At 39.9% G+C, this 13,780-nt stretch overlaps 1 protein-coding gene across 4 annotated transcripts in view; it reads left to right on the forward strand.

Moving 5' to 3' along the window:
- zgc:103755 (uncharacterized protein LOC449988 homolog) overlaps nucleotides 1–13,780 on the forward strand; it is a 202,750-nt gene that overhangs the window by 62,719 nt on the left and 126,251 nt on the right. For all 4 annotated transcript variants that reach the window (XM_060934732.1, XM_060934733.1, XM_060934734.1 and 1 more), the window contains one exon: nucleotides 6,630–6,765. In XM_060934732.1, coding sequence (XP_060790715.1) covers nucleotides 6,630–6,765 — 136 coding nt within the window. The remainder of the gene's footprint in view (nucleotides 1–6,629; nucleotides 6,766–13,780) is intronic.

Consider the following 13,780-nt stretch of genomic DNA (forward strand, 5'->3'; position numbering starts at 1 on the left):
AATGTATCAGTTGTTGCCCTTCCCACGGGAATCATCGCGGGCTCGAGAGACGAGACCTGACGAGTTAGTTCGTTGGTAGCAGAACAAAATGTCTGGACACAAATCGGGTTTTCAGAAAAGGAAAGAAAATAAACGGAGGGTCGAAAATACAAAAAAGGAGGCAGAAAATGCAAAATGAGTTTTAAGGTAGGACAAATGGTTAGTTTTCTGAGGCAGCCCGCCGTGGCTGCAGGCTTTCAGTTGAATGGTTAGTTTTCTGAGGCAGCCCGCCGTGGCTGCCTGCAGGCTTATTTATTATAGCCCATTTAGTTAAAATAGTTGATATAAAATGTTTATAGTTATAGTTATGTGATGGTTGTCCTGATTTAGACTGGTGTTTTGTTTTTTTGTTTTTTTTTTGGGGGGGGGGGTTGCGCGATGTTGCACCCGGGTCCAGATTAGGGCAGAACCGGCCCTGGCTACATTTCAGGTGTAGTTTGTTTTATGTATGTATGTACTTGCATAGATGTGTACTTGGTCTTCCAATATGGCGCCTAACAAAATCTCGCGGCGCGGTGACGTCATGCGGTAGCCCTCTATAGGGCCTGACTAGCCTTTGGTAACACACTAAACGAATTATCTTTCATTTTTGGCACTTTTTCTGTTTGTGTAGATGGGAAGACATACTGAGAATCCAAATCGCCAACATTTGAAATAATAATTGTTTTGAATTATTTCTTGTCTTATTTAATGAAGGTTGTAATAGAATTAGCCTACATTTGGCTTAAGCTGGATGAGACAGAGACATAACTTTATAGCCATTTGTTAAACAGCTGACAGGGAACGTAATTAACCGTTCCGGGGACGAAATTTTTTTGTTCTAACCGGTTCGGGAACGTCTATTTAATGGTGGAACCCAAAACCGGAAACGTTAAAATTCCGTTTCTGTTCAGAACGAACCAATAGGAAAGAAAATCTGGTTCAAAGCCCTGGTTGTTGGTGACGCATCTTATCAGCTGATGTTTCCGAAGGCCGTGGAGGCCATGGAGCTCTGAAAGCGAAGCCCGAGGACCATCAACCGGGATGAGGGAGCATACATGCTCTCCCATACCTGGAGTGCCATCTTGCAGGGGACGAACGGACAGCAGAAGACGTCACCGACCTGTCAAACCAGCCTTCGGAAACATCAGCTGATAAGATGCGTCACCAACAACATCCGGTGACACTCTGAGGAAGACAACAGTTACGTACGTCGAAACATGTCAGGTAAACAAACCTAAAACTAGATGTCTGATAAAAAGAAAAAACTAACCATATCTAATCTTTACTTACTTGTTTCAAGGTTAATTATTTGTTGAAGTCAACATTCATAATAAGTGTCCTATTCCTTCGATCGCTTGCATTCTGATATAAGCGAGCGTGGGGGATACGTAAGTGAGCAGTAGCTCACAGTTGATCTTGTTCAACCTCGGTTAGAATTTTTTGCCCAGTTCATAATTCGGGAGACTTACTCTATCTCGGGTTAGGATTTGGGAAGACTTTGTATTTTAAACTACTTGATGAAGTAATAAGACTGGACTCCTTAACAAATTCAAGATATATATCACTCCTTCCATTGCAATCATCACTGGTCTAGTGGTGAAGGTGTTGGGTTAAGAATCAGAAGGTTCCGAGTTAGAATCAGTGGACAGACAAACAAGAGGAAATACTAGATAGGTGCAGACAGAAAGGAAGTGGATGGAAGAAAGGGAGATAAAAGAATTGATGGAAATAATCTTCAATTTTAAGAATCTTAGATAATCTAAAATTTTACCTCGGTTGGAAATTATGAACTAGGTTAATTTTTTTTTTTTTTTAAACCAGGTTTTAAAAAAAAAAAAATCACCTAAGTTGAAATGTTTTGACCTGTAACATCTACATATCTAGTTCCATTTGTCAATTTCTATCCTTGTAATTAATCACACACCTCTTTCTATCTCTCTGTTCTTCATCTCCTGCGTACTTTTTAAAGAATCCCATGCCCATGTTTAATCAGTCTGGGATTTGGCTCTGCTTTCAAACAGCAGCTGCCAAAAACATCCCACTTCTCTCTCTTTACAGTTTCACAACCACTTATGTCGTAAGCGTGGACTGCACTTGAAAACACAGTGTTGTTTTACATTAGTAATAACTTAGATTTCGGTGCTTAGCCGCTGTGTAATAGTGTTTAACGTTTTATACCAAATTAATCCTCAAATTGATTGCATTTACTGTTTAGTACAAGTAGATCGGGATGCCTCCGCCCCCATCATGTCCAGTCCGTTTGTTACTAATTTGTATGCCTGCAATACCCTTAGGATATACTTCATGCAGGAAGAAAACTATTTAACAGTTATTTCACAAGATCGAGTCGTACATGAGCTGATAGCCGATGAGGCACGTAGCACCGAGTTGTCTATAAGCCATGTACGACGAGTTTGAGTGGAATAACTGTTTTATTCTATCCACATTCACTGGATTTTGAGAAACGGAGCATTTTTATTTTTTGCAAATTCGATAAATAACAGCTTTGTACAAAATGTCCGACAAAATAATTTCCGCTTTGGCGGACTTCTTAAAAACTTATCGATGGCTGCATGAATTGATGTTTTAGTGTTGTTTGAGTTTTTTTTTTTTTTTTTAATAGAAAGTGCCGTCTTGCTGTCAAGGTATAGAATAGCTTGAGACATTTATTTCAAAAGCTCAAAGAAATTTGAAAATTACAGGACATTTCAGGTCTGTAATTTTTTAATTTCTTTGAGCTTTTGAACCAGTCTAAAAAAATTCAACAAATTTTAATGTTTAAAGATGAAGAATGTAAAGAAACCGGCGAAATAACAGGAGCAATTTGTGAAAAATTTGATAATTATTCTTGAAAAAAATTCCTTACCATCAGATGCTTTCATTTTCATTGGTTTTGTTGGTTTTTGTGTATTTATTGGGAGGTTTTTGTTTTCGAGTAGAGTTTTTATTTCGTCCTCGGTTGGTTCAGCAAAACGCTCCACCATTTTGTTTTTCTCTACTCACGGTATATGAGCTGATATCCTAGTAGCAGAGTAGCCAATCAGAGCGTGTGATTGCTCCTATCCAGTGAATGTGGAGAGAATAATGAATAATATTTCAGACGTTTGAGCTTGCTGTGATTTTAACCCCGTTTGGATCAGGTCCAAGATGTAATCAGTTTATTTGCTGAATTCAGTGAGAATTGTGTTTAAATTCTACATATATTTAGCCACTCATACTTAAGATATCACAGTAGCCTGAATATTCGATGGACGCATGGACAGCTGCGTAGACAGATGGATGAAAACACCGACAACCCAAAAACACATTGGCACCGAAAAAAACAAAATAAACAAATGATATTAACCATTTATGTGCATGCTGCAGCACAGGGCAGCGCAACATACTTGAAGAGACGTGCTATCCACGCTCTTCCGCATATATGAGGTCACAGACTCCCGATTAGCTAGTGTCACTGTGATTGCCATCTTAGAAAGAGTATGTCGTCCCTTTCACACAGAGAGCGAAGCCATTTTGGCATCGTTGTGATTCGATCTTCCGGGTGAATGCTTTCCATTTTCTCCTCTTCTCTGAACATTTTTATCCAAATCCACTTGCAATTGATTCAGGATGCATTTAGACAGTTTAAAGATAGACTGCCTTTAAAATTTTTCAAGTTTAGTTCAGAAAAATTATTTTCTCCGACACCCAATTATTTTTGTTTAGTGGACTGAAAGCTACTGAATTCGAATCATAGACTTCCAATTTTATACTTTTTTTTTTATAAAACAATGAATGAATTTAGAGCCACATGGCCCTAAATTCTCTGCTATTTTTTTCCTGCTTCACCATGACCCAATTCAAGATACTACATCATGCATCATGTGGTGGGCTTTACCCATTCGAAGGCATTGTGGGATGCAAATTTGAAACGGGAGAGAAAAATGGAGGACGCGAGTGTGCGAATGAAACGTGAAAGACCGACTACAATAACGGAAAGCGAGAAGAAAAGACGTTGTGTAATATACAAAGGAAAGGAAACGCAGGACCAAACTAATAAATATCAGCGCATGCACACACACGGACTTCCTCCGTCTGCTTGACTGCACAAAGCAAGCGATTTCATGCACTTTTTTTTTTTGAGATATTGCAGAAATAAACGTACAGTGGTACCTTGGGTTACGAACTTGATTCGTTTTTTGACTCCGCTCGCGAACCGAAAAGTTTGCGAACCGAATCATTTTTTTCCCATTGAAATTAATGTAAATCCAATTAATCTGTTCACCAGCCCCAGAAACATAGTTTTTTTGTAACTTTTTATGGGTTTATGTGTGGAAAAAATACAGACAAGAATTAAAAAGAACCTTAATTATAGAAAAATACTGTAATACTAAAATAAAACATAATTGTACAGTACACTTTACCGTGTGGTTGATAGATGCTGATACATGTGGGTGGATGGAGGAGGAGCACTAACACTTTTCACTTTCTTGGGAGCCATAATGAGGGTTAATTTAATGCAAAAAGCAAAAAAAGTAGTGCTGTCAAAAATGTCGCGTTATTAACGTGCTAACTTGACTCAATTTTAACGGCGATAATTTTTTTTATCGCGAGATTAACGCTCTGTGACATGATGTAGGTTTTTCATAAGCTTTTGAAACTGCCAGGAACTTGGAACAAAGACTTTGCAAAAAAAAACGATAGCAGCTAGACTGTAATGCCACGCCCCGCACAGCCAGAGTCCTCTGCCCTCCCCAAAGAACCAGCGCGGGCAGGGCGCGCTAGTAGAGATGGGATTCATGGCTCTTTGATGGGATCCGCATCTTTGTGATCCGTTCTTTGAAAAGAGCCGTTCAAAAGACTGGCTCATTTGGCTCTTTTTAAATATTCATTCAGTTTTAAGAAGACAGCGTCTAAAGAAGCCAGATCCCTCTGAACTGTAAACTCAATGCTATCCCAGAAATCCTTCCTGTAATATGCAAATTTGGCCACCTCTGATTGGACAGCGCGACGCATGAACAGGCAGAAAGTGTAAAAGTACAAAATGTGTTAAGTGAGCTGAAACAGTAAAGATCAGATTCAATGCAATATTTATCAACGAACAACTTAAACTTAATATAATAGTGTACTTTATATTATAATCAAGCATGTCAAGCCTATCGTCACTGTGTAACCTATCTCTCTGATTAGAGTTGTAGACTAACTCAAGCAGTAGATCATTTCACTCATGGTTCTCTTGCTAGCCCTGCTCTGATGTTCGGCTTAGGTTTCACTTTGCAGTGGCTGTGTCAAGACGTGTTATGCTTTGCAATAAAAAAAAAAAAAAACATTGGTACAAAGCAAGCCCATTCACTTTTTTGTGCTGATAAGAGAATTACAATGTTTTTTTATGTGACAAAAATGTGCGATTAAATTGCAATTAATCGCGAGTTAACTATGACTGTCGCGACATTAATCGCGATTAAATATTTTAATCGCTTGACAGCACTAAAAAAAAAGTAATCGTATCAACACAACGCAATGACGAACAATGTTCACAGTGTGCCACCTTGACTACAGTTGATGCTGCTGCATGCTTCACGTGGTGCGGAAGCCCGCCAGTTTGTGCATTCGTGCGTCATCATTCATTCGCGAATCAAAGCAAAATTTGTTCGGAAATGGTGTTTGTAGCCCGATTTGTTCGTGAATAGGGACGTTCATGGCTCGAGGTTTGACTGTATATCACAATGACCACATTTCAGAGGGAACTAAATTTCACCGATTTTATGAAGTTGAAAGGCCGTCTTGCTTTACTATCAGGTGATCTTGTTCAAGAATCCAACAGCAGCAGCAGCTTGGTCATGCTGTGATTTGGTCTCGTAATCTTCTGAAAAGTAGCTCAAAGCCTAACCTACAGATTGACCCTGAATACTAATTCTAAATATATTTCACTTAAACTTCATTATCAGAATCAGGCTTGTTTGCTCTTATTCTCAGGTCATTACACCTAAATGAGAAGAAAGCGGGGACGTGCGTTCTCTGTGGGGAGCAGATAGCTACCTGATTGGCTTTGTCCTTCCTTTTAAATCTGGAGCTCCAAATGAATAATTATTCAGGCACAAAGATGAATAAGGCATTAATAAAATCCCACAGCACACTGGGACTAAAGTGCAGCGAGCAGCAAGAATCCGTAGATTGGCTGATCAAAACTCCATTATCGTCAGGCCGCCTCTGCACCACCCGCTCTCTTTGATCTCTATTTTACTTTTTTAACGTTATTTCTATTGGAGTTCATCTGCCTGTTTACGAATGTAGGCATGCAAAAATTGCCACCCGCTCTGCACTGTCCTGAATACGCATCGCTGTGTGTGTGTGTGTGTGTGTGTGTGTGAAAGAGTAATCACATTTCATTGCTCTCTGGAGGACAGTATGATAAAGCAGGCGTGAAACAGGTCTATTGAATGAGCATTATCTTTCCACAACCCCACATGGCGAGAAAACAATTTTGACTGCTATTCCCTGAAGATTTTTCCGTTGGCTCAAGGACTTCACTAAGAACATGGCACTTGTAATAACTGTTTTTACACATTAAGAACACACTTCTTTCTTGATTTCCTGTCTAACAGTGAGTGTGGTGTGTATGTGTGTAGATAGGGACCCTGCGGTTCTGTGGGAGCACCGAGTTTGCCGGGGGTCTGTGGGCTGGTGTGGAGCTTCAGCAGCCAGACGGGAAGAACGACGGATCTGTGGCTGGTGTGCAATACTTCACCTGTCGTATGAAACACGGTATAATAGTAAATCTACTTTCTCTACCTCCACACATGACGTCTTGGTAAGATTTTCAGTGAAGGTCATAGTACAGTAACTGGATAACAAACGATGAACACATTCAGGCCATTATTAAAAAATGCTCTGTTTCCGGTCCACTGGCCGGGTGAGTGCCGTTTATGCGTTTGAATTTTTTTCTTTTTTAACGCCAGTTTTTCTACATTTTTTTCAGGTTCGTAAATCTAAAATCGAACTTGACATTTACGCATTCCGTGCAGAATATAGAACTGAATCAGCTCTGCGCATGCGCCGTGTGGCACAAAAAAATGGCAGCCACCATGAAGGAAGGAGATCCGGAGTTTTCAAACATTCGCTTAAGTGTGAAATTGCAAAATGATATTCTAGCGAACAACAAAATAGTAAAGATTCAGAAAAACAAATCATTCAGTGATCACTTTAATAGTGTGATTTCATCCGAACTAGGCCTAACGGTCGATTTAGAACTACAAAAAGTCCGTGTGTCGGACCGTCACAAACCGTTACTGGAAAATTCGTTTGATCTTGATCCATCCGAGACGTTACAAACAGCTTTTGAGTTTTGTTATGCGAAATTCATTACCTACTTTGTTAATGACCCTGACAGATCTGTAGGAGAACCTAACAGATCTATTCAAAATGAGAAAGGAACTGAACAAAAAAATGCGTTTACGGAACTAATGCAGGTTGGCTGGACAGAATTAAAAACTGTGTCTGTAGCAAATAAAAACAACTAATTACACAACGAAATTATTATAAAAGACATCCAGAGAGAAGGACCTTGTCTATCTAGACATACTGGCCAAACTGAAGGAACAAATGTAGCAATGAACATTACAAACTGCTTGTGGTATTTAGACGGCCGCCAGGACATAAAGAGGCAGTGAAATGCCGAGGACCGTCTGTGGTGACGCCTGTTCCTGCACGGTAGGTTTTATAATAATATTAAAGTTTTTGTACAAGTTTCAGTTGATTAAACTGTCATATTTTATTAAAAGTGTCTGCTTTTGTAATAAAAAAGTACTGAAAGAAAAAGCAAACACAGCATTGCGATTTCTTATCCATCCATATTAGGGCTGTAACGATATGCGTATCGAAATCGAAATCGCGATACGCAGAGCCACGATCCATATCGCGATACAAGAAGGCAGAATCACGGTACACCCTTTCAAACTTCTCCTCAGCCCAAAAACAGATGCGCTTCCAAACTTCAATTTATGAATACTTTACTTTTTATTTAAATTACATTTTAAACTTACTTAAATTACTTTTATTTTTTTATATCTATTAGTAAGTCGTTTTTTCGCCGACCTGCGACAATCTTCTGCGAGTCACGCAACGTCCACACTCGCCACTGGCAGAGCATTCATTTCTTTTAAGCGGTCGCCATTCTGGTTGCGATGCGGGGAGCGAATCTGTAAACAAGCAGCTCATTGGCTGGCTAGATGTGCCACAAGCCAATCACAATCACTTGACCGGAAAGGCATGCAGTGTTGCCAGATTGGGCGGGTTTATGTGCTTTTTGGCTGGTTTTGAACATATTTTGGGGTGGAAAACGTTAGCAATATCTGGCAACACTGAAGGCATGTCTGCTTGGGCAGAAGCCTTCTGCGACAGTTACATTTTGACACGCGAGCAATGTTTCACCATAAAAATTCCGTAATTTCCATCTGTTTTCCACGATCACAGAAAATCATTGGCCCTATGAGAGTGAGACAGTGAGAGAGCCACCCACCCCCCCACCCCAAAAAAAAAAAAAAAATCTTAACGGATTTACACGATTTGGAAAAATGACTTTTTCAGAACCTAAAAAACCAGAGCTTCCGGCTCAACAGTATTATTTTGAGAAATAAAACAATCTTTGGATATACATTTGTTCATTTTTGCATACATATTACTCATTCTCTGCAGTGGTCTGAATTATTTGTTATTAAATAGTTAATGTAAGTAAGTAAATGTTAATAAGTCAAATTTACTACTTTAAAAAAACATTTTTAAAAAAATCGTGGGCGTATCGAATCGTGGGTCAAAAATCGCGATACGAATCAAATCATGAGTTGGGTGTATCGTTACAGCCCTTTTTATATATATATATATATATATATATATATATATATATATATATATATATAAATCCCTCCCTACTGAATTTTTTGGCTCACCCGGTGGACAGGAAACGGATTTTTTTTTTTTTAAGGATGGCCTCATATCATGGTTTTAAGCAGTCATAAGGCATGATGCCCTGCTGTGATTTAGTTATGAAAATGCATGCAAGTTTATAGTTGTCTTTTAATATGCATAATTAACATGATGGATTAGAAGTAGTGCTTTTTAATACATATTATATCGCAAACTGTGTATACTGCTTTCTGGAACCTGTGTTTCCTCTGGTTATTTATTAATTTTGTTTAATCATACAGACTACAGGGCTAATATATGAGAAATAAAGCATCGGGAATGTTGTCTGTAATTGCAGTAATGGGCTTTCAATGATTTATTTCTTTAAATTAATTAAACTTATTTATTTAGCTCAAACTGTTCTTTTTCTGTGGCAGAATGATCGTACAAAGTACATCTTTAATCGGAAAATAAAAACAATAGATGTTTGTGCACAAGTTTTAATTAATTTGCACTAGCAGCGTCGGCGTAAATCGTTACGCTCACTCAGGATCTTTCTACTTTATTATTCTCATTATTAATTATTTTTCTTATTATTACTCTCCTATTGTTTTTCGAACGCTATTTCTCCCTCAGTTTTCAACCAATCATCACCAAATTTCACATGAAGAATAACTCTGGGCTGACTTCCGTTGCAATGACTTTTGGTGCTGATCTGGATCACTGATCCGGAATGATCCATGAAAAAACGGGATTTTTTTCCAATCACTTATAACTCTGCCACTTTTTTCATGATTTTTTTTCAATCGGGCTTTATTTATTTATTTATTTATTTATTTATTTATTATTTTGTTCAGGGCGGCAGGGCGCAACTTTTCCTCTCTAAGCGTCCTCACATTCTCTATCTCTTACCGTTCGGGTCTATACGGTATGGTGACCCGACGTCCCAGTTTGTAACAGCGAGCGTAAATTACTGTGGCTTTAGTCACGGTCTCTGTCTACAGTGGTGCTTGAAAGTTTATGAACCCTTTAGAATTTTCTATATTTCTTTATAAATATGACCTAAAACATCAGATTTTCACACAAGTCCTAAAAGTAGATAAAAAGAACACAGTTAAACAAATGAGACAAAAATATTATACTTGATCATTTATTTATTGAGGAAAATGATCCAATGTTACATATCTGTGAGTGGCAAAAGTATGTGAACCTTTAGGATTAGCAGTTAATTTGAAGGTGAAATTAGTGTCAGGTGTTTTCAATCAATGGGATGACAATCAGGTGTGAGTGGGCACCCTGTTTTATTTAAAGAACAGGGATCTATCAAAGTCTGATCTTCACAACACATGTTTGTGGAAGTGTATCATGGCACGAACAAAGGAGATTTCTGAGGACCTCAGAAAAAGCGTTGTTGATGCTCATCAGGCTGGAAAAGGTTACAAAACCATCTCTAAAGAGTTTGGACTCCACCAATCCACAGTCAGACAGATTGTGTACAAATGGAGGAAATTCAAGACCATTGTTACCCTCCCCAGGAGTGGTCCACCAACAAAGATCACTCCAAGAGCAAGGCGTGTAATAGTCGGCGAGGTCACAAAGGACCCCAGGGTAACTTCTAAGCAACTGAAGGCCTTTCTCACATTGGCTAATGTTAATGTTCATGAGTCCACCATCAGGAGAACACTGAACAACAATGGTGTGCACTGCAGGGTTGCAATGAGAAAGCCACTGCTCTCCAAAAAGAACATTGTTGCTCATCTGCAGTTTGCTAAAGATCACATGGACAAGCCAGAAGGCTATTGGAAAAATGTTTTGTGGATGGATGAGACCAAGATAGAACTTTTTGGTTTAAATGAGAAGCGTTATGTTTGGAGAAAGGAAAACACTGCATTTCAGCATAAGAACCTTATCCCATCTGTGAAACATGGTGGTGGTAGTATCATGGTTTGGGCCTGTTTTGCTGCATCTGGGCCAGGACGGCTTGCCATCATTGATGGAACAATGAATTTTGAATTATACCAGCGAATTCTAAAGGAAAATGTCAGAACATCTGTTCATGAACTGAATCTCAAGAGAAGGTGGGTCATGCAGCAAGCCAACGACCCTAAGCACACGTCGTTCTACCAAAGAATGGTTAAAGAAGAATAAAGTTAATGTTTTGGAATGGCCAAGTCAAAGTCCTGACCTTAATCCAATGGAAATGTTGTGGAAGGACCTGAAGCGAGCAGTTCATGTGAGGAAACCCACCAACATCCCAGAGTTGAAGCTGTTCTGTACGGAGGAACGGGCTAAAATTCCTCCAAGCCAGTGTGCAGTACTGATCAACAGTTACTGGAAATGTTTAGTTGCAGTTATTGCTGCACAAGGGGGTCACACCAGATACTGAAAGCAAAGGTTCACATATTTTTGCCACTCACAGATATCTAATATTGGATCATTTTCCTCAATAAATAAATGACCAAGTATAATATTTTTGTCTTATTTGTTTAACTGGGTTCTCTTTATCTACTTTTAGGACTTGTGTGAAAATCTGATGATGTTTTAGGTCATATTTATGCAGAAATATAGAAAATTCTGAAGGGTTCACAAACTTTCAAGCACCATTGTAGTTCATTTTGTGTTTTCTGAAATCAGCACAGGGTCAAAATGATGCATACTGGGTCAAAAATTTACATAAACCCACTTAACTTATTAATTCAGTGGTGCTGAGAGTTCCAAAATGTCTTTTAACTTGCTAAGGCCCCCTAACTTCCTGTTAGTGATCATGATTGACTACAGACTGTAGTTTCTCTGTGCCGCCGTAAAAAAAAAAGTTTGTTTGGCAGCACTCATTGGCTTGACCACCATACAGTACAATGGGAAAGTCCAAGGAGCTCAGTGCAGATATGAGAAAGAGGATCATAGATATACACAACTCAGGAAAGTCTCTTGAAGCCATTTATAAACAACTGAAGGATTCCAAGATCATCAGTTCAAACAACTGTATGTAAGTACAGTTACATACAGTTGTTTGAACTGATGATCTTTCTCAGATCTGCACTAAGCTCCTTGGACTTTCCCATTGTACTGTGTGGTGGTCAAGCCAATCAGTGCTGCCAGACAAACTCTTTTTACTGGGGGTGTAGTGACTTTGACAAGCTCTGGAAGAAGACCCAGGCTGTAACCCTCACCTGAGGGTTGGTTTTGATGGTCAGGGACAAGCCATGAACCACCAAGGCAGAGGCCTCCCATGAACTGGAAGCTGCTGGAACACTATCTTTAGTCAAGTGAGTTTTACATTGCCATGGAATGAGGGGCTGCCGTCCAAGAAAGAAGCCTCTGCTCCAGAATTGACACCTTCAAGCATGATTAAAGTTTGGAGCTGACAACATGGACAAAGAAAAAGCCTTCTGGAGGAAAATGTTGTGCTCAGATGAGACAAAGGTTGAGTTGTTTGGCTACGGTGGCCAGAGGTATGTTTGGAGAAGTAAACGTGAGGCATTCAACCTTAAGAGCACTGTATCATCTGTCAAATAATAGTTAAACAAAGTTGATGGGCTAATGAAGAAGGAGGACTACCTCAGAATTCTTCAGCATAACCTCAAACTATCAGCTAAACAGTTGAAACGCGGACACAGTTGGATGTTCCAACAGGACAATGACCCCAAACACATCAATGTTGGTTGTAAAATGGATAATGTAGGCTGACATAAGCTTATGGAATGGCCTTCCTCAAGTCCTGTCCTCAACCCTGTTGAAAATGCACTGATCAGACATAACATTAAAACCACTGACAAGTGAAGAACATTTGATGATCTCATTACAGTGGCAGCTGTCAAGGGGTGGGATATATTAGGCAGCAAGAGAACAGTCAGTTCTTGAAGTTGATGTGTTGGTAGCAGGAAAAATGGGCAAGTGTAAGGATCATGAGTGACTTTGACAAGGCCCAATTAATGATGGCAAGATGACCTGGGTCTGAGCATCTCCAAAATGGTGCATCTTGTGGGGTGTTCCTGGTATGTAGTGGTTAGTACCTACCAAAAGTGGTCCAAGGAGGGTCAACGGGTGAACTGGCGACAGGGTCATGGGTGTCAATATGGTCCAGTCCCACAGAACAGCTCCTGTAGCACAAACTGCTGAGAAAGTTAATACTGACACCTTTCTGTTTTAGCCAGCATCAACTTTTTCAGCAGTTTGTGCTACAGGAGCTCCTCTGTGGGATTGGACCATATGGGCTTGTTGTCATGCCCCATGCGAATCAGTGAGCCTTTGACACCCATGACCCTGTCGCCAGTTCAGCGGTTGTCTTTCCTTGGAGCACTTTTGGTAGGTACTAACCACTGCATACCAAGAACACCCCACAAGACATGCTATTTTGGAGATACTCAGACCCAGTCATCTCGCCATCACAATTTGGCCCTTGTCAAAGTCACTCAGACGCAAGTTGGCCTAGTGGTTAGCGTGTTCTCCTCTCGATCGGGAGATCACGAGTTCTACTCGCGGTCGGGTCATACCAAAGACCATCATAAAAATGGTACCTACGGTACTGTCTGGTAAGGCATGCAGCAATACAGATGCGAGTGGGGAAGTCAAACTCTTGTGGTTACCAGAGGACTAGCCCCCTTGCTGTATAGGTGAGAGACCGAGGGCTATTGAAACGGAGATCGGCGCCTCACTCATATGCCTCAGAGCTGGTTAATACTGGGACAGGAAACTGCCTGGGAAGACCAGATTCTGGCATGAGAGGGAATTTGACTTTTGACAAAGTTGCTCAGATCCTTATGCTTGCCCATTTTTCCTGTTTCCAACACATCAACTTCGACAACTGACTGTTCTCTTGCTGCCTAATATATCCCACCCCTTGACAGGTGCCACTGTAATGAGACAATCAAATGTTATT

The sequence above is a fragment of the Neoarius graeffei genome, chromosome 11 (genome assembly GCF_027579695.1).
Source record: "Neoarius graeffei isolate fNeoGra1 chromosome 11, fNeoGra1.pri, whole genome shotgun sequence".
NCBI classification, from domain to species: Eukaryota; Metazoa; Chordata; class Actinopteri; order Siluriformes; family Ariidae; genus Neoarius; species Neoarius graeffei.